A 19,638-nucleotide genomic window follows, 5' to 3' on the forward strand; every position below is an offset into this window, starting at 1 on the left:
TGTTGATAAAGGGGTTAAGGTCCAGTTCAGACGCCGTACTTCAGCCGAGCCGAATCAAATACAACGAATTAAGTTCATGTGAAGTACGGCGTCTGAATCAACTCGGAAAGGCTGATTTAATTTAGATCGGCTTAATCAATTAATTCCGCCTGGCTCAGCCGAGAAGAACGGCTGTAGAGCGGCTTTGATTCAGACGCCATACTTCAACTGAACCGAACCAAATGCACACATTATTTTAATGTTTTTATTTTTTACTCAAGAGCATGCGCATAGCAGTGTTTTGCAGGAGGAAAATGGCGGCTTGGCGGGCCAAACTGCACGATGGTGACATTTGTTGTTCGTGTTTCTGCACGACCAAATATACTTGCTTGAAATGTAGAATCCCAATTTGTAATAAATGTTCAATTTTTGAAGAAGACGAAGATTACCATGGATGGGTCGCTGGAAAAAGCGTCGCCTTTAAGACAGTTTACATTCTTCTTCTTTCAGCACTGTTTCCCATCATTTTGAGCAGAAGAAAGGCTCTTGCTCGCAGATTGCTGCCGGAATCCATGTCGTCCGCCATGTTTACAATTGTATGCTAAACCAATGACCGAATTTTAATTTTCTTCGATTAGTTAATTTCGACCGAGTAAAGTTCGGTGTTTGAATCAATTCAGCCTGGATTAACTAATTTAGGTTGGCCTATCGTTGAATTTGATTCGGCGCGGCTGAAGTACGCCGTCTGAACCGGGCCCAAAAAAACCCTTGGGGTGGTCCTAACAAAATTTCAATTATTCTGCACTATTCACAAGCAGGATTTCTCTGGGTATTATAGGGTCTCAAAGGAATGATAGCTTTGCTTTTACGATCACAATTTGTTTGTTTATGGGTCAATTAGCATGGGCGACCCATTAAAGCATTTGCTTATATAAAGAAAACAACAATAGTTATATCACCTAGTAAAAAACCAGTGCGATCCACGAACAACACAAAATGACAATATTATAAAGAACTCACAGTAATTTATATTTCTTTACAAGGTGTCGGGTAAATCAGTGAGATCAATATAGATCGATATGTAACAAAAAGAAGTGTTGCTTGAAATTAGGAGATCCTCGCAGCAGGATTCATTCGTTGTTGCTTTTTAATATTCTTCTTCACATATCGTTTCCAAATTTCACATGATCGTGTAAATCCGACAGAAGGTGGAATATTTTCACAAAAATCACAAGACATTCAGCATGAAATTTCTTTGGAACGAGTACATCAGTTTTTCCTACCCTTAGTGTGATTTGTATAATGTTCAGTTGTGTTTCGAATCATTTATTGTCGATATTGATCAACTGCATTGAAGTCGTTCGTGGTCTCAGCGGATGAGCCTGCGGATCAGTGGACGCGAAAGCATGCACTTGAGTTCAAATTACCCATTCGACATGAGTGACACAACTCGTACTATGAGGCACATCCAGACTAGCTTTGGCGGAGATCATCGCATTTATCTAGTTAGTAACTCAGCAAGTCCCTCAGGCAACGACGATTTCGGGAAGGTATGCGGTAGAGCAATTAAATGCGAAAAGTAATTGCGCTCGCACCTAGAATGCAACGAAACCATAAACGTGCGTAAATGTTTTGTTACATGGCTCAGTGACGTAATGAGTAGACAAATAAATAGACTAAGGCTCTTGAGAAATGTTTTTAAATATTCATGTACGTGACTCGCCTGTGCAAACATCGGACAGTCAACAACGCTTAGTTTAGTCCACTCGCAGTTTTCATTCGTCTCACAAGGAGTAAATCTTTGGTTTTTGAGGTAGGATCAGTTTCCTATTGTACGCTTTTAGTTTCGTGAAGCGTAAGAAACAAGATATTCCTTAGTGCAAATATAGTAATGAAATTATGATGTATTGACAACGCCGAGAAACCTAGGCCGATTTTACAGTTGAAACTGGACATAACTGAAAGGTTTTGGGCTTATATTCTTTTTAATATCAAGCCCACTGATGATATCACGGCATTTCACCTCTAGCTTTGCGAAAGCTCTCGTGAATTGGTCGAAGTCCATGATCGCGTGGAGGTCACGTTTTTGTATGACCTCAACAATTTTGGGGAGAAGCAACGTCTTTAAGTTGTTGGATTACATTTTTTTCCTCTATGAGAGTGGTGTTAAGTCATCTTTTCATTAAAGGCTTCTCTTAGCTATTTCAGACGAGATTACATGCGGTTACACATACACGTTTGAGTTACTGAGTTTGCACTAAAACACAATTATAATAATTGTATTACTTAACCGTATGCGTGATCGATGATGCGGAATGCATTGACTAAAAGCGCGCCTTTTTAGTTTAAGCCCAAAAAAATATATTTGAAAACAACTGACTTAGGCTATCTTTTCTACAAAATTATCCTGTCCTCTACTTTGGCATCGAATAATGTTAATCAAGCAAATAGGAGCGAAATATGCGATCGTTAAGTTAGATAATATTTCATAAGTACTTCAAACCACTTCCGAAGGTAATGACAGGAAACCCTTTTGTTACGTAGATTCTAACCACACGTTTCACCAAATAAATAATGGTAGCAACGAGGCAGGCATTTTTCTAGAGATATCAGAAACGTTTTCGAAGACGAGCGTTAGTCCGTCGTGGCGTTAATTAGGAGTAATCCGGGTGTTGTCTCTTCACGGTTTGTGCGCATTCATCTTCAAGACTTATCCCAAACTGTATCAAGCTTTCCGCATTCAATCCGTGTTGATCTTTTCCTTTTTCTGACCATTTTTACTAATCTGTGTTTTAAGAGGCGATCTCTGTAAGAGCGGTCCAGGGCATTTCGCATAGGAAAAAAGTTTTCCCTCAAACTTGGCCCAATAAACTATCTTTGGTAACAAGTATATAACACCACATTAGTTTCTGGAAATACGTTAAAATAAAATTTTTAGAGCTCTCAAAAGTCAAAGCTGCAAAAGGCCCTTTTTTGACCTCTTGCGATATCGAAAATTTTAAAAGTTGAATAGCCCGGTCCTCGTATCACACCGCATGCAGCAAAAAACATTTTGTATTCTTAAAGTGTGTGATATATAAGGTGTATAAAATGCATTTCAATTTTGATATTCGTTTATTCAGAGGCTCGTCATAATTTATTTAAAAACACTCGTTGGACAGCTCTCTGAAATTGGTTAAAAGTACTCTTTCTTTCTTGGTTGATATTGCTCAAGTCCAGACCAGACCATTAAAAACTCCGCTTGATTTCTACTAATAAGATGTTTGGCTGCAGAAAAATATAAAAACATCTTGCACTTATTGATTTTCTTCGCAGAGGTGACTTCAAACTTTTAGCGGTATTGCTAGCGTGACAGCCGATTATGCAAATTAGTTCATTGAGCAAACTCCGACCGTTTTATATGAGTAGCTCGATAAATCTTAGATTTTAACCATTTTAAGTAGAAAATATAGTAGAAATATAGTAGACAGAGCTTTAAGACCACATCGATTAATACCTTAAACATTTTAAAAGGCCAAAATTTAACAAATTTTAATATCTCGTGATGAAGGACGTCAACAACAACGTATCGAATAACATAATTTGATTAGCGCTTGCAAGCTCTTTTTTAAAAATTTGGCTTCTGTTATTTCATATTTGAGTTCTGACAGCTTACGCTATTCAAACCTGTATAAACATTTCAAAACCAAACTACAGGATTCTATTTAGTGTAACCGGCGATAACAGCACACACTGTAATACACCGTGACCACTGTCACGTAATTCAATTGTGTAATTATCCTGAATTGCTTCTCCCCTCGTAATAAAGCAGCGATGGCTCGGATTTCTAGCTGAAAGGGAAAAAATGATATTTGGTCGTCACACCTGTCTGCATAACAGTCTCTGTTCATAAGTTTGAAGAGTCCTTGTGAAAAAGGATATCGCATTCGCATAATTAACGGGTGGACGTTATAACTAGATTGCATAACAACTGCACTCCGACATCATTCCCTCCATTATTGCAAGAGGTGCTGCATTTGTATCTTGCATTTTGAATGCGAGCTCAAAATGTTTGCACATGTCTCTCAGCATCTTGACTTTGAGACTAGGCAACCTTGCTTCTCTTGCCAACGAGCACATATCATATATATCAAACATGATTTGATGTCTCAATCCTATCTCATGCATTACTGTGTTCCTCGCCTCTCTCAAACACCCTTCGTCTACATCAGACGTGGATGCCTCTATCAAGTGGTCGTCTGCGTCGGTGGCATCGCCCGATTCTTGTTGTATTTTAGATCACTGTTTATCGCACAATCTCGAGAAGAAATCCTGAATCTGTATGTTGGATAACCACTCTGTTCTATCGAACATTCTCTCTCCATCTATTGTGCAAGCAGTTCGCATATCCTTTGTTACTTTCTCTGGGTTTGGTTTCTGCCAGTGTCTCATCGGATTTAAATAAATTATGACGAGCCTCTGAATAAACGAATATCAAAATTGAAATGCATTTTATACACCTTATATATCACACACTTTAAGAATACAAAATATTTTTTGCTGCATGCGGTGTGATACGAGGACCGGGCTATTCAACTTTTGAAATTTTCGATATCGCAAGAGGTCAAAAAAGGGCCTTTTGCAGCTTTGACTTTTGAGAGCTCTAAAAATTTTATTTTAACGTATTTCCAGAAACTAATGTGGTGTTATATACTTGTTACCAAAGATAGTTTATTGGGCCAAGTTTGAGGGAAAACTTTTTTCCTATGCGAAATGCCCTGGACCGCTCTTACAGAGATCGCCTCTTAATTCCTCTATTTACTTTATATTCCCGCAAATTACTATGGTGAGTTTTTATTTTTAATCAATTATATAAAATGAAGGAATACCTTTGGGAAAAATCCTTTAGGAAAACCCTTTGGGAAAACCCTTTTCAAAACGAGACATCGTTTTCGGACAGACCGATCCACAAACAAGCCACAGTGAATGTAACTCATGAATATGTCATCTTTTTTTAAAAATCCAGAGATTAAAGTCAAGATGGCGGAAACAGGAGTTGCCTTCTCTGGAGGTGGTATCCGTTCAGCGGCCCTATGCTCTGGTGTTCTGCGCAGGCTTTTACAGCGCAACGCCAAGATCGACTACCTAAGCTGCGTGTCGGGGGGAGGTTACACAGGCACGGCCTACCTGGACTGGAAATACAGACATGGAAAGAAAGACGATCCAAAATGGCACACAGAGTTCTTTGATCACATGAGAGAGAGGGCTGGATTAATGTGCAACTGGCAGAAAACACTGAGCGGAATGTTTGACACCATAGTGCTGCTTTTTTTAATGCTTTTTGTTTCAGTTATAATGCCCACAATCGTGTGGGGATCGTACGTTTGCCCCCTTGCTTACGTCATCGATTTCATATTTGGAGATCTGCTGCGAGCCGAGGACGAAGAAGAGGAAGATTGCGAAGATCGCAGAGCAAGCCCGAGGAGACAAGGGCCAATTGCAGGAGGAAATGCCACAGCTGGCGAACGAAGGCCTCGGTGTCCTATACAGCCTGGATCTAAGGCCTATACAAGGGTGGTTCTGTTTTCTGTTCTGGCAATCCTTTTCATTGCTCTCTATTTGGCCGCAAAAAGATCAAAAACTGCCTTGTCATCAAAGCTTTTCATCGTCTCTGCCATTAGCGGTCTACTATTTGCCTTCACGTTTATCCCGTTCTTTATCTATTACTTCTTTAACTTGACTCCTGCTTGGATGCAACTCATAATCTTTGTATTTTCTATTTTTGTGTGGTTTTTCTTCCCGGTTCTTAGAGGCAGATCGTCTCTAGTTCTAGTAATTTATCTCTATGCTTACTTCGTGTATTGGAAGGTTTTTGAAGCCACTGTATTTGGTGTGGAGTACTCTGATCATCGTTTCTATTCACTCCTCTTTACTTCTGGCATCGCTCTGTATTTTGTCCCAGCCTTAGGAGCTATTCAGCAGCGACTCGTTCATGTCTTCAACAGGTAGGCGTGAAATTAACTCAAGCCGAAACTTTTAGGACGTCGTTTACAGCTTAACAGAGAAAGGTTGTCGAAAAACAGCGTTTAAGTGCATGTGACAGCCTTGAAAGGCAATGTGGGTATTTTTCAGGTCACGATTCCTTCAGCTTAAGCTTTCAGGGAAATCTGAGAAAACGTCACTGTAAGGACAAGGCATAGCGGGTTTTGATGAACTTATTTATTTATTTCACTTGGATACCCAGATTACCTTTCCAGATTGTCACGTGCACCTTTGTCCTTTTATTTCCCGATCTTTCTCGAAACAGCTGTAAATCAGGTTGAATCACTGCAAACAGTGCTAATAATGGGCCACTTTCCTCGAACTCAGGTTGTCAGTTTTTACTAGCTAACACTTTGCGTGAAGACTAACCTTGATCATCCTTTCCATCGATCAAAACACGAAAAACGTTGACTATAGAGGTTAAAAAAGCTTAAAGTAAGTTCAAAGGACGGTTAAAAGTTATGGTATAGAGACAGTGATACATTAGAAAAGGAAAATAAATGTAGTTATTTGAGAAAAAGTGCATAACCAGGATACTTTTTGGGCTCCCTTTTGCAAGAAAAACTTTAGAAAACTCAAACGTTCTTAGCAGGTCAACCAAGTCTCGCCAAAGGTTTCCCCGGCAAGGAGGTAAGGGAGGGGGGGTGGGGTAGCGCGATAAGGCGATCTGGCTAGTCATTAGGATCTCACTGAAAAAGATTCTTACGATACTGGTAAAATTGAATCACAAATCATCTACAATTGAATGGTTCTCATAGGTGAGATCAGCTACTCACATCTAATCAATTGAATTTTGCCTCTTAGGTGGAAGCTGCAGAAAGCTTTCTACACAAACGCCAGTGTGGGTTTATCAGGATGCGGCGGAATTGGTATGGATGACCTTGTTTTAAGAACCTTTTTCACCAGGCCGAGTAAGCACGAGCAACTTGCTGATAATGAGCAAGGACCTTTGACCCTTGGTGACCTGGAAGGAATCAAACCGCAGTACTTGTCGAACATTGTTGTTAATGAATGGCTTATCGGTGAGAGAGAGGAAGAGTTGAAATACGAACTTCTAGTGATGTCGCCAACAGAGATAGAACGCTTGGATAGACGACCAGGACAAGATCAGTTCGAAGGAAAACTTGAACCTCAAGACATTAAGCTGTCGACCGCCATGGCAACATCCGCTGCTGCAGTTGCTCGACACATGGGCGCCTATCAAAAGTCAACTGAGAGCATTAAGCAATTGCAAATCGTGTTGGGTCTCGGTATGGGTGCATCTATGATTTCGGACTGGGAAGGTGCAACGAAAGAAAACTGTTGTTGGAGGGTAAGCATTTGTGGTTGGTAAATAAATTCAGCAGTTAGATACCCCAAAATATAAAAACCCGCATAGCCTTCAATACAGCTATTCCAATATATAAGATCTTGTCTGGCCTTGACTTCCACAAATTTGGTTCTTGTAGGCGTGTTTCTGCGCGCTTGATGGATTCTGATAGAAACTCTAATGAGGAGAAGCCCCGGATTTTACGAGTTTGTTTTGTATAATTCTAGGATGTGAGCATCCTTTTTTCGGATCGTAAGCACTCTGACGAAGGTGATACTATTTTACAAAGTGGTGCTCTCCTCTTGGAAATAAATTCCAATGGCCCCTTCGATGTAGTGGTCATAATTTGCTTCATTTAAGAGAGAATTTTTTCTTGTTTCATTTGCAGATGCTACCCTTTCTTGTCGAGGTTCTGCGAGGTCTCCCCCTGGTAACCTTTCCACTTGTATACTTTGCCGGGGGTAGCGAGACGTGGGTCGCCATTGGCGTTTTGATTTTCTTCATCGTGCTTCTAGTGCTCGTATTTTTTGCTGTGATGAAGACTGGACGTCAAAACCCAAACAAACTCGAACTGGTAGCAAGGTAAGAGTAAAATTTCCAATCATTTATGGTCGAATGAGTTACCAAGGTATATATACGATGCTTGTCATATAGGAACCTTACAATGGCTTAGCTTATCTTTGAGTTCTCTTTAACTCAGTGGTAGAAAGTCAGGGCACGAGTCTTCCACGAATTATCGAACCTCAACACTTTGGAAAGGGTGAGGTTCGATTCTCTGTAAGGATTCACATTTTTACTTTGTTCCTCGCAAGTGACAAAACAAATTATAATACTTGTACCAAAGCGTTGTTTCTCTTTCTTCGGCAGATGGTTCATCACCAATATCGCGTTCGTCCGCTTTATTCGTGAGTTGTTGGTTGTTGCCAACGAAGGCCCCATGCCCCCTCCTATCTTACGCTTAAGTGATGGCGGCCACATCGAAAATCTTGCCATTCTTCCTCTCCTAAAGAAACGCTTACCCAAGATTGTTGTTGTGGACGGTGGCCACAAGACTAATGACATAGAATGGGGAGAAAGCTTACTAGACGCCTTGGAGTTGGCTCGTAAGAAGCTGCACTGTTCCTTTAATGGCATGGATGGCCGTGACATTATTGAAGATCTAAAGGAGAATTTTATTTATACACCAAAGGGTCACCAGCCAAGGAGCTACAGGTGAAGAAAAAAAAAAAAAAAAAAGGCACTCGTCAGCACAGCTTATCTTTCTTTTGGAGACAAATTAAATCTATTTGAGCCAACAATGATGATGAATTACCGCCGCTGTTCGAAAGTATGCGCTTTCTAATTCCTGATGGAAAACGGTGGCTCCATTTTTTGCTCAAAAGTTTGAAAGTTACAAAAAAATAATTCCATTCTAGCTGCATTGTTTTTGTGGGCTGATATTTCTGGGTTCTTAGTTATGCGTCAAAGACTTCAGTGTGAAGGGGAGTAAGTTTCTGAAGAAACTGTGATGCTGCGTTGGTGGATGAGTATAACAGGGTAATAAAGTATTATAAACTGAGTTGATGACGTCAATTGGCCACCGTAAAGAGTTTCAAATGCTGATGTTTCGAGCGTTAGCTCTTCGTAATTCGCTCTGACAAAGGGCTAACGCTCGAAAAGTTCGCTTAGAAACTCTTTCCGGTGACCAATTTACGTTATCAACTCAGATAATAAGTTAGTGTTAAAGCCCTGCGAATTCCGAGAGTCAGTTAATTCTTGAAAAGTCAAAATGAATTACCAAAGGTTCACCGCAATGTAATGTAACAAATATCACAACAAAGAAACAAACATTATCGACATAACTTAAGATCTTAACTTAACATAATCAAAAATATTTTATTTTGATATCGACAGGTTTAAAGTTACTTACTATGAAAAAGAAGACGAATACTCAAAGGGAACCAAAGTTGGCGAGGGTGAAATTCTCCTCATTTCCCCAAGACATCCTGTTAAAGGTGTTCGGAAAGAAGAACCAGTGCCATGGAAAGACGCTCTACGTGACATAGACGTAGATCTCGAAGCAGCTAAATGGGGAGAGAGTCCTCAGCAAGATGCCGATGAAGTCGACGATTTAACCTTTTGTTGCTGTGAGAGCTGTCATAGTTTCAAGTGCCAAAAGTTGTCGAATTACCTATGCGGTGTCTTCCCACAACACATCACGGCCAATCAGTTTTTCACTCCCCGCATGTTCGCTGCGTACCATCGAGAAGGATACAACGGATGCGTAGAGGCTGAAGCCGCTGAATTCCTGGCTGCTGACATCCAGATCGAGGTGACAGATACGGCTTAACTTCAAATAAGATTCCGATAAAGCCGGCAGTCACTTAAAGAGTAGTTAATAGTTAAGATTCGTGCCATTGTAAGGGAGGATATCTCGTTTGACTATGTCTTATAGAACCGTTGAAATTTGAACGTTGACGATGTTCCTGTCTAAATTGAAGGCTACCCTTTTTAATGGGGGCCAGGATGCAAATGTGATCCGGTTCTTATTACAAAGTATGAAGGTTTGTCGTAGTAACTGTTAAAGAGCGAGATATCATCTCTTAACAGGACTGAAGATATTTAGAAAACTATGGGAAGACAAGTTAAACCATAAAACTATGTTCTTTTGATTAAACTAATAGAGCCGCTGATCATTACGAAGTTTGGTCGTTGTTTTCATTAGCAAAAGCGCGTTGTACGCGCAACAACCCAATCAGAGTTATCAAGATCTAATTAATTGCCTTACTTAAATTTCACTTCCATAGCGAGGCCTTGTAGTTCAGTTTTTCTCTCCTCAATAAGATAATACCGAGGGGATGGACTGTTAGCGTTGTACATATGATTGCAAGGTAAAACATCCGCCTCACTTAGCATTGACATAAAACTCTATTACACGTGGAGGCAATTTTGAAAAGTCCTCAGTGTCAGTTCCTAAAGGTAATATCTATCGATCCTTGGTGTTCAGTTTACCTCGCGATGGTCTATTCCGTTTTAGAGAAACTTTCAAGTTGCTAAGTTCCGATCTGTGTTAATTACTCAAGCTGCTTCATACAAACTGGTATTTTCAGGGTTATATTTTATTTAGCTAAAATTGTATCATGACACCAGTATCGCTAAACTAAGAATCGCATGAAAATACCGATGGAGTGAAAATTATTTCAAAATAAAGGTGTGGTTGAGCTATGGTTGTGTGGGATCTTATTTGGATTAAATTGACGGAGTAAAAGATTGGAAATGGAAATGAGAGCAAGGGGTAAAAGCCTTTGTATAAAGAGCGGCATTTTAGGGTGAGCGTCTATAAGGAAAGTGAAAAAAATGAAAAAAGAAATTTGAAATTAAATATAGAGGAAAAGCATTAAACCTTCCATGAACTGAAAGACCGTTTCAATGTTGATGCAAATTTTCTCAATATACATGGACAACAATCGGATCAAGGTCAGTTTCAGGGCCGAAGGCGCTATGTAACAGAGCCATTTAATTTTATGATAAAACGGCCTATTTAAAACAGTGCCAGTAAACAACCCTTATGTAATTAAGGTCAAATGAATGGCGTTATGTAATAAATTTTTTGAAAATGTGCGACTTAAAAGTTGTCCTAAAACGCGACCGTTAAATGTTCGTAAAACGCGACTGTTAAGTGTTCGTAAAATACGCCCGTAAAATGTTCGTAAAATACGCTCTTTAAATGTTCGTAAAATGCGACTGTTAAAGTTCGTAAAGTACGCCCGTTAAATGTTCGTAAAATACGCCCGTAAAATGTTCGTAAAATACGCTCGTTAAATGTTCGTAAAATGCGACTGTTCAATGTTCGTAAAATACGCCCGTTAAATGTTCGTAAAATGCGACCGATAAATGTTCGTAAAAAGCGCCCGTTAAATGTTCGTAAAATACGACCGTTTAATATTCGTAAAACGCGGCTGTTAAATGTTCGGAAAATACGCCCGTTAAATATTCTTAAAATGCCACGGTTTCATGTTCGTAAAACGCGACTGTCAAACGTTCGTAAAATGTGAATGGTAAATGAGTCTGTTAAATATTCATAAAAAGTGATCTTTAAATGTACGTAAATAGCGATTAAAATGCAACTGTTGATAGTCCATAAAAAGCGACCGTTAAATGTTCGTAAAATGCGACTGTTAAATGTTCTTAAATTCCAACTGTTACGTGTTCGTAAAATTTGCTAGTTGAGTGTTCGTAAAATACGCCAGTTAATGCGATTTTCCAGAGATCGTAAATTGTGACTGTAAAGTTTTATTAAAATTTGCCAGTTAAGTGTTCTTAATAAAAGTGCACCAGTCATGTTTTCCTAAAATGCGGCCGTGAAGTGTTTTCAAAAATGGGAGCATTAAGCGTTCGCAAAATGCGACAGTTTTGTGCTCTGGAGTGCACGACCGTAGATTGTTCGTAACATGCATGATTTGAGAAGCATATAGTAGAATGCACGACTACAAAAAGTCCCTCAGATGCATGAATTTGAATTACTCTTAAAACGCCGAATGTAAAGCGTTCTGGATGTAAGTCACGGGGACAGAACAACTGAAAGATTGTCCGGTTGGATTTAAGATTGCAACAGTTCATGGGTGGCGGTTAAACACAAAAAGTTCTTTGGTCAAAGTGAGAGGGAGCCAAATAACCCTAACCTCTGCTAGGCTCTCGATTCATGGAAATGAGCAGAAGAACGAAAATGGCGGGTTCATGCAGCCGTTTCCCTTAAACAAACACAACAGTCGTTCATCGCTTGCCCGCCAGTGAGTTAGAGCCTGAAAAAGGCTAAAATAATTCTAACTGATTAATTACTCAAAGGCAAAAATAACATGTTCATCAAAATTTATTGATTAGTTACTGGTAAAAAACATAAATGGACAAAAGATTAGCCCCCGTGACTAAACAGCAACATTATTGATTTCTTTTATTTACAAGCATGATAAAGGAAACTGCAAAACGTAACGCGTAACGCCTATTTCTGCCACAGACATGTGGGTTCACGACTTCCATTTTAATCACGATGGCCTCCACCGATTTTCTTCCGGTCAAAGAAACATCGAAGTGCTTGCCTTCTTTGAGATAAATCCTCCAGGGAGCGATCTCATTATGGGCCTCGATTGTCTGTTCATCAGTAAAGACAGCGAAGCTGTTGAAGAAAGCAAGCAATCTTTATTTTAATTCATTAATTTTTGGGACGTTTAACAACTGTGCCGTTATGCGTCATGAGGTATCCGGTGACCTAGGAATTTTTTTTACAGTATTGCGATTATCTGGTTTCCAAGATACAACATAACCAAGTTTCTTCTAAAAGGTTTTATGAGCCATGGGATCAGCTTTTTTTATGATCTCTTTTAGTTCGGGTTTTTGCCTTTTTGTCTTTTTTTAGGTTTTTCTTATTTCAAAGCTTAGTTTTTAAGCGATTGATATCCCGGTTCACTGAAACATTCGAAACCTTAGTTGTTAGAGATTTTATCACACGGTTTTCAAGACATTCCATGACTTAGGCGCTTTAACCTGATTTTCAAGTTTCATTCTACCTTGTGTTGAGCGAAAAACTTATTTTTCAGCGATCTGAAAAGTCAGGAATACATTTCATTATAGTGCCCACGCGAGGATGGTTAAACGGTTTACTCAGGAGATTATTCCGTTTCACTTGGCACTCTGTGAATTTTGGAAGGAAAAACTTAGACATGTTTTTCACTTTCGATCTTCATCCAAATCCACATATTTTCCCTATCGTAAAATTTTAATTCAAAACGTTACCTTGCCAGCAATGAAATGGGATCCATCTCTTGAATGTAGTGGACCTGAAGGTTCTTCTGGTGTGTGTCCAATAGCAATTTCCACTTCCTACTAACTTTTGTGAAAATTGGTGACCCCAATGAGCCGTGAATGTCCGGCGGAATCCTCGGAGTGAAGACTGATTTTTCTTCCCCTCTAACAGGTACGACGAGGAGACGATTCTGCGAAGGAAATAAATTCAATAAGGTTACATCCAGAAAACAAATCAAAGCCTCGTAAAATAAATAAAACTCCATTGTTGCCCCCAGGTTTGACGGTTTGGGTTCGAATTAAAAAAAAAAAGAACGCATCTTAACTTACTATGACTGCTTCCCCACAAAGTCTTTGACCTTTCCTGCTCCATTAAGCCAAGATGGCGAGAAGTGGAGCAGCTGTCATGCACCGCGATTTCTTCCCGGCGAAGATGTGTGAGACAGCCAGCTACCTAGCATACATCCATTACTTTTCCACATGTAAGCATGTGGGCGGGAATCAAATATCTACGTTTGAAAGAAGAGAATTTCAGTTAGAGTCAGCCAACCCCCTACTAATTAATTTTGACTACAGAGAGTTTCGTTAAAAGCTAAAGAAAGAAACGTGTAATTAAAAAAAGCTATTGTAACTAGACCGGCAACGGACATCTAGCAGACATTCTATAACTGAGGGTTGCTTTCAACCAAAATTCGATGAGAAAAAAGAAAAAAGACACGTATGTATTTATTCATGAAAGCATCACGCGTTGTGTTAAGCGGTGTTAGGTTACGCGAGGAACCGTTGACTTAAAACGTTATCAGGAATAGTTTGAAAAATGGTCGATTTACAACGCTAAATATTCCGAAATGTGAACATTTTACACTCCTTGTGTATCCGTTGCGGTTTCTGGTGTTTTCTATCATGAGACGGCTGGGAAATATGCAAAGTTTTAGAACATACGTGTTTCGCCTTAGAGCTCTCTGCCATGAAAGCGACCCCGGCTAGGCGGGTTACCCCACCTTGAGACGTTTACATGGCAAATTGTCACCCCGGCTGACGGGATTGCCCTACCTGGCAGACCGAGTAGCCCGCCTAGGCGGGTCACCCCACCTATCATGTAAACGTGATCAAGATAAAATAGGAAATTATATGGACAGGCGGGTTACCCCACCTAGGCGGGTTACCTCACCTACCTGGGGTCCCCCACCTCCTCCGGAGTCCCTTTCATGGCAGAAAGCTCTAAAGCGAAACACGTGTGTATTAAAACTTTGTACATTCCTAGCCGTCTCAAGGCAGAAATCACCAAAAACTGCAACGGACGCACAAGGAGTGTAAAACGTTCACATTTCGGAATAATTAGCGTTGTAAATCGACCATATTTCAAACTATTCCTGATAACGTATTTAGTCAACAGTTCCTCGCGTAACCTAACACCGCGTAACACAACGCGTCTTCCTTTATGAATAAATACATATGTGTCTGAGAATTAATCTTTCGTCTTTCTCGAGACGTGAGCTTGCGACGCCTATGCTCAGAGTCTCTTATTGCAAGCGCAACAACAACCTTAAGAAAACTCATCCCAGCACCCCGGGGTTGTAAGATTGTATGTAAACGCGTATTATTTTTCGACCACGGTTAGGCAGGTTACCTCACATACCTAGGGTCCCCCACCTCCATGTAAACAGGCCCTTAGAGAAGTTGTGGCAGATCGATCTTCGTGTCAAGCATATCATAAAGAGTTGCAAATTATAGAATGAAAATAATTACCATGATATTCGTCGCTTTGTCGAGTTTGAAACACAGGAGCAAGTAAGTAAGCCATAGTTAACGATCACGATAAAGGCGAAGTTGTAAACATGCCGCTATAATGATTGTTTTATGTAACTCATTGACGTGGCGTCTAATTGACACCCAAAACCACCACCGGTAGAAAAAAGTTAATTGTTACATGATCGCCTTCTGTAGTCTCAAATGGACGAAAAGGTTTGAAATGTGTTCCTCTTTCAGCCCCTCCAAAACCCTAAATTTTTTAGCGTTCAGCCCAACGGACTGGATGCCTGAAACGTGCGCGTCGAGTTTTAATGAAATTCAGTTAGGCATACGTCGCACTTGGCAAAAGTTCTAAAGTATGTTCTGCAGAACATCTACCACAATGACAAAGCGCAAGCTTTCAGAAGAAACATTTTGCACACGCGAGGCCCACTACTGATAAATGTATGTAAACGTAAAGGAAATGACGAGACCAGGTACCAGAATCACCTGCTCGTGAAGACTTTCAACATGCCAAAAAAATTATGATAAAGAATGAAATTTCCAATGATATTAAAAACGTCATCCATCAAGACTTAAGTGCGAATTTCTCAAAATCAGTTTGTGCAAATGTCTCAAAACTATTGCCTTAGTCCAAAGTTATCTTGCTCAGTTCAAAATTACATTCTAGTTCCGACTGCAAAACTAGTGTCACACTTGAAAATGGACTCGACAGCAGTATCCTAATGGTAGATCAACAAATTCTCGCAAAAGTTTGCAAAGTGCGAATACTTCCCATCTGTCGAAATAATTTGTCCGAACCATCACTGAAGAGCGTTAGAACCTTGGTATCTCCTGTAGCGCTCAGAATTTCTAAGCTCAAGTTTGATCGCTCGACCACTTTTTTGTTACCTTGTTCAACTAATAAAGCTTTACGAAAAAGCTTTAACCCGTTTTAAACATTTACTACATTGAGCATTACCATCTGACCTTTTCATAGTTGTAGTACACCCCAGGGGGCAGGACATGCTTTCAAATTTATAGGTTTCCTGTTTGCGGATCAGTTGTTGCCCACGGGCACACGATATCTCCTCTTCTGAGCAGACTGACTTTTGTTGCAACACATCTCCCCGCTTAAACTTTGCTGGGCACAAGCCACAATGCTGCTCAATTTCCTGGCAGTCGTGGACATGCTGCCTGATATCCTCGAGGGGCACATCCCTCTCACAGCCCAGGCACTTGGCTGTTATGCCTTCCATCATTTTAGCCGCAAATAAGTTTCGACAGAAACTCATTCTTGGCTGCCTGCACATATGGCAGTTACGTGCCCCGTTTGCCTCCATTCGTTCGGCGCAGTGACCGCAAACGGAATGGCCACATGAGTTACATATTTTAGCATCGACCATTGGACAAGTACTGCAACGTGAATAAATATAAATTTGGAATAACCATGAGACAACCATGACTTGAAGAGTTCGCTATACGTACCAAATCTCACATAAAAATTTCTGTGGGAAACCGGTAAGGTCGATGAAATCGAAATAGTATTGTGTAGACGACATGCTTAATTTTGTGATTGAACCTTGCCTTGCGGTTCTGCCTACGCTACATGACAACGCAACAAGCCTCCTTTTCATGGATGCCTGATCAAAACACCGGAAATGGTTCGATGAATAGGACATTTTAGTACGAATGAAGGCATTGTTAGAAAAAAGATGGCGATCACTACTAAAACACCACACGAGTACTAGCACCCAATGTGTGAAAGTCGGCCAAACCTCCTCACATCATTTTGCTATATTCGAACGCCTGTTGGCCTGTTTTTTTCCCTATTGTTACTAACTGTAAGAATTTTGTTCAAGATCACGACAGTTTCTCTTTCGTGATATTTCGTGATTACCTTTGCTTGTGACATTTCTTGATAGAGTGCAAAGAAATTGGATTCTAATTATTCCTGGAGCTGGACAGGTTAAAGATATCGAAGAGGGAGTTTAATTCAGAGGGAATAAAAAAACATGTGCACGTTGAATTTGAGGTCACCACTTTTACCAAGGCGTAACTTTGTCAAAGGGGAAGCCATAGGAAAGGAGGGGAATAGTTTGGTCCAACATGGAACAAAAGTATAGATGAAAGAAACGATTGCTAACGCTAACTTTTTTGTTTCAAAATTTTAAGTGACAGTTTTTATGTTACAATGTTCACACTTAATTCTTCTACAAAATCGCCAGTGATCGCTCTCAACTTACTGGCCCTACGTGCCACCTGCAAATTCGTGAACAGAGCGTTTCGCGCCTCTTTTTTGAACATTGTGATTGGATTGTGATTTCAACCACGAGCGACATCGCTAGTCAAGCCAGTGATACACAGAAGAAAGATAGAAAAGATCTAATACTTGGAATAGGTTACAATTATTTCTTCGCGTATCACACACAAAAAAAACCCCAACAAACAAAAAACAAAAGAATAAAGAAAAAAGCAGGTGGGACTTCAAACAATTTCGTGTTGAGTTGTTGCGGCGCAGTGACCCCATAGGGAATGGCCACACTGGTCAGAGACCTTGGCCATCGACCCATCGGACAAGTACTGTGAAATTTAAAAATGGAATAGAAATGTAAAATAAAAAAAATAAAATAGATACGTTAAGTTGATTTATGTTCGAGGAATTACCTCTGAAACAACCATGTTTGAGAAAGGTCGCGATACCTACCAAATTTCACGTAAAAATTGCTTTGAAATATCGCTGAGATCGATGTCTTAGGTTCTAAGTAGTAATTTGATAGCATTCGCTTTAAACAAGTGATTTAAAAAAAGAAACACCTGGTAGCCAGCATCATTTCAACGAGGTACAGGAGCGATTCGGGATCGATGAGAACACAATGAGGTACTTGAAACGAAGGCACGAACGGTGCCAACTTCATGGGACCTGTCCAGAACGATTATTACCATAAGTTTGTGGATTTGATTCAGAATTGATATCTCGCACTCTGCTTTTGTTCGCAGGTGACTTTCAGAACAGAATAAGAACAGTCCTAAAAAAGAAAACAATCCAAGGAAAGTCGTCTTTTCAAATTTATTCTGTGTTGTTGTTATTAAAAACGTAAAAAAAATGAAACTTGTTATTTCTTTCTCTATGACCTAATAATTAGATTACTTCCACTTAAAGTAAACAGGTGTTGGATGCGTGATTAGACGAGCCGAAAAAAGTTTTTCGTGTCTCAGAAATTCATTGACGATGGCCAAACCCAGTTGATGCCCTACCCCTGACAATCAAGGCAATCTCCAAATTATTTTCCAATTTTCATTATTTCTTGGCACTTCAAAAATCATACTTCTATGGACATTCGGTAGTGTTAGATTCCTAAATCAATCATCGAACTCAAATTATCATGTTTCAGACCGCCTTGACTCTCTTCCTGAGGTCTTAAGTACTAGGGTTACAAGTAACTGAACGCCGTGAATTTTAAGAACACTTAACTGACATATCTTAACTGCCACCTGTGACATAATTTAATTGCCACCCAAGAAAGGTGGCAATCTTAAATCAAACTCTCAGTAGTTCTGTCTCAGCAACTTACATCCAGAACCCTTTACATTCGGAATTTTAAGAGTAATTCAAACTCGTGTAATTCCAACTGGTTAAACGAGTCAGTAAATTCCAAATAAAAACCATATTCATTGATCCTTCATTTGTGCATCAAAAACTAATATACCCCTGGCAACTTTATTTTTCAACGTTTAAAAATACATGCATTCTGTGACAGTCTGATGGTCTGATGAGACTTATTACAGGCCTTTAAATAGAAAAAAAAGAACTTGTACAACTAATAACACTTATAGTATCAGTGAGGATGAAAGTCGAACTTAATTTAAATAATGAGAGTTTTGCTAACCTTGTTATGATATCATACTGTTACAGAAGGAGTAATGAAACTTGTTCTGGAGAACTACCTTGGGGCTTTGACATCATCAACCCCATAGGTATAAAAACTTGTACCTACATGAAATTGACATTTCACTTGTTTTCACCTGATGCAGAATGACATGAAAAAGGAAATAGAATTGGTCTAGAAAAAATTTACGACGACAGTACTTAACAAGGAAGAAACAGTGTATGATCCGGACAGTTTCAGCTAATTTTGCATATCAGCAGGTGCAACAAAGATATTCGACACTTTTATGGGTTCTGCCACTAGTTATCGGCATTTAACAGACCGAGTACGCCTAAACAAAAAAAGGTTGTTTAATTCATTTACAACTTTGGTTATCAACTCAGCAAAACATGCAATTCTCTTCAAGAAGATCATGCTATTTATCGCAGGAGTAATCAGAAAAGCCAAGAAGGCATTAACAGAGAACTTATCGTGGGGCATACATGTTCCAGAAGAACTCTTAACAACGTTTCACACAAAATGTCAGACTCTCATTACAAATATCTTGAAGATTTTATAACAACAGCTATATATCGCAAATGGCTAACTTCTAACAATTGATGATTTGACAGCCATTGAAACGAAAAGAAGGAGGAAAAACTGGAGGAAAAATTGTCAGAGGCAAAACAATGTGTTTGATAGTTATTAAGGCTTTTAAGGATATTCAAGCTGTACCAGAAACACACGCCCTTTGTACACACGACCTTAATGGCATGAACATTGAATTAAGCCTTGGACTAATTACTGCTGCATCGTCCATACACGACATCAGTAACAGTTATGCATGTGCTCAAGTACTGTCCTCCATGTTTGTAAAAGTCTCTCAGAGTCCAGGACATAGTCTATTCTCCTCCAACAACAGATGCAACACAAGTGTTCCAACTCTTGTCA

General features: G+C 39.7%; 1 protein-coding gene and 1 long non-coding RNA gene across 3 annotated transcripts; one reads left to right on the top strand and one right to left on the bottom strand.

Annotated features, from left to right (window-relative positions):
* Positions 1–1,434: 1,434 nt before the first annotated feature.
* On the top strand, positions 1,435–10,513 carry LOC136276750 (uncharacterized). 2 transcript variants are annotated; one of them, XM_066161584.1, is made up of 6 exons: positions 1,435–1,529; positions 4,985–5,963; positions 6,805–7,312; positions 7,698–7,891; positions 8,177–8,521; positions 9,203–10,513. In XM_066161584.1, the coding sequence occupies exons 2-6, from the start codon at positions 4,999–5,001 to the stop codon at positions 9,636–9,638; spliced, it is 2,448 nt and encodes an 815-aa protein (XP_066017681.1). In that variant the 5' UTR covers positions 1,435–1,529; positions 4,985–4,998; the 3' UTR covers positions 9,639–10,513. The 2 variants fall into 2 exon arrangements, with proteins under 2 accessions (XP_066017681.1, XP_066017680.1); XM_066161583.1 differs by lacking the exon at positions 1,435–1,529 and adding an exon at positions 1,690–1,792.
* Positions 10,514–12,215: 1,702 nt separating this feature from the next.
* LOC136278185 (uncharacterized) lies at positions 12,216–13,535 on the bottom strand. Its single transcript, XR_010716235.1, has 3 exons — positions 13,418–13,535; positions 13,079–13,278; positions 12,216–12,461 (listed from the first exon to the last, which is right to left on the bottom strand). It is a non-coding gene; the product is annotated as an uncharacterized lncRNA (long non-coding RNA).
* Between the last annotated feature and the right edge of the window lie 6,103 nt (positions 13,536–19,638).

Source organism: Pocillopora verrucosa, chromosome 14, assembly GCF_036669915.1.
Source record: "Pocillopora verrucosa isolate sample1 chromosome 14, ASM3666991v2, whole genome shotgun sequence".
NCBI lineage: Eukaryota > Metazoa > Cnidaria > Anthozoa > Scleractinia > Pocilloporidae > Pocillopora > Pocillopora verrucosa.

Bases quoted from the DNA above. Each gene is read 5' to 3' on its own strand.
- LOC136276750 (XM_066161584.1), top strand. From the start codon at position 4,999: ATGGCGGAAACAGGAGTTGCCTTCTCTGGAGGTGGTATCCGTTCAGCG. The intron at 5,964-6,804 runs GTAGGCGTGAAA...TTTGCCTCTTAG, and splicing joins CTCGTTCATGTCTTCAACAG to GTGGAAGCTGCAGAAAGCTT. The intron at 8,522-9,202 runs GTGAAGAAAAAA...TGATATCGACAG, and splicing joins CACCAGCCAAGGAGCTACAG to GTTTAAAGTTACTTACTATG.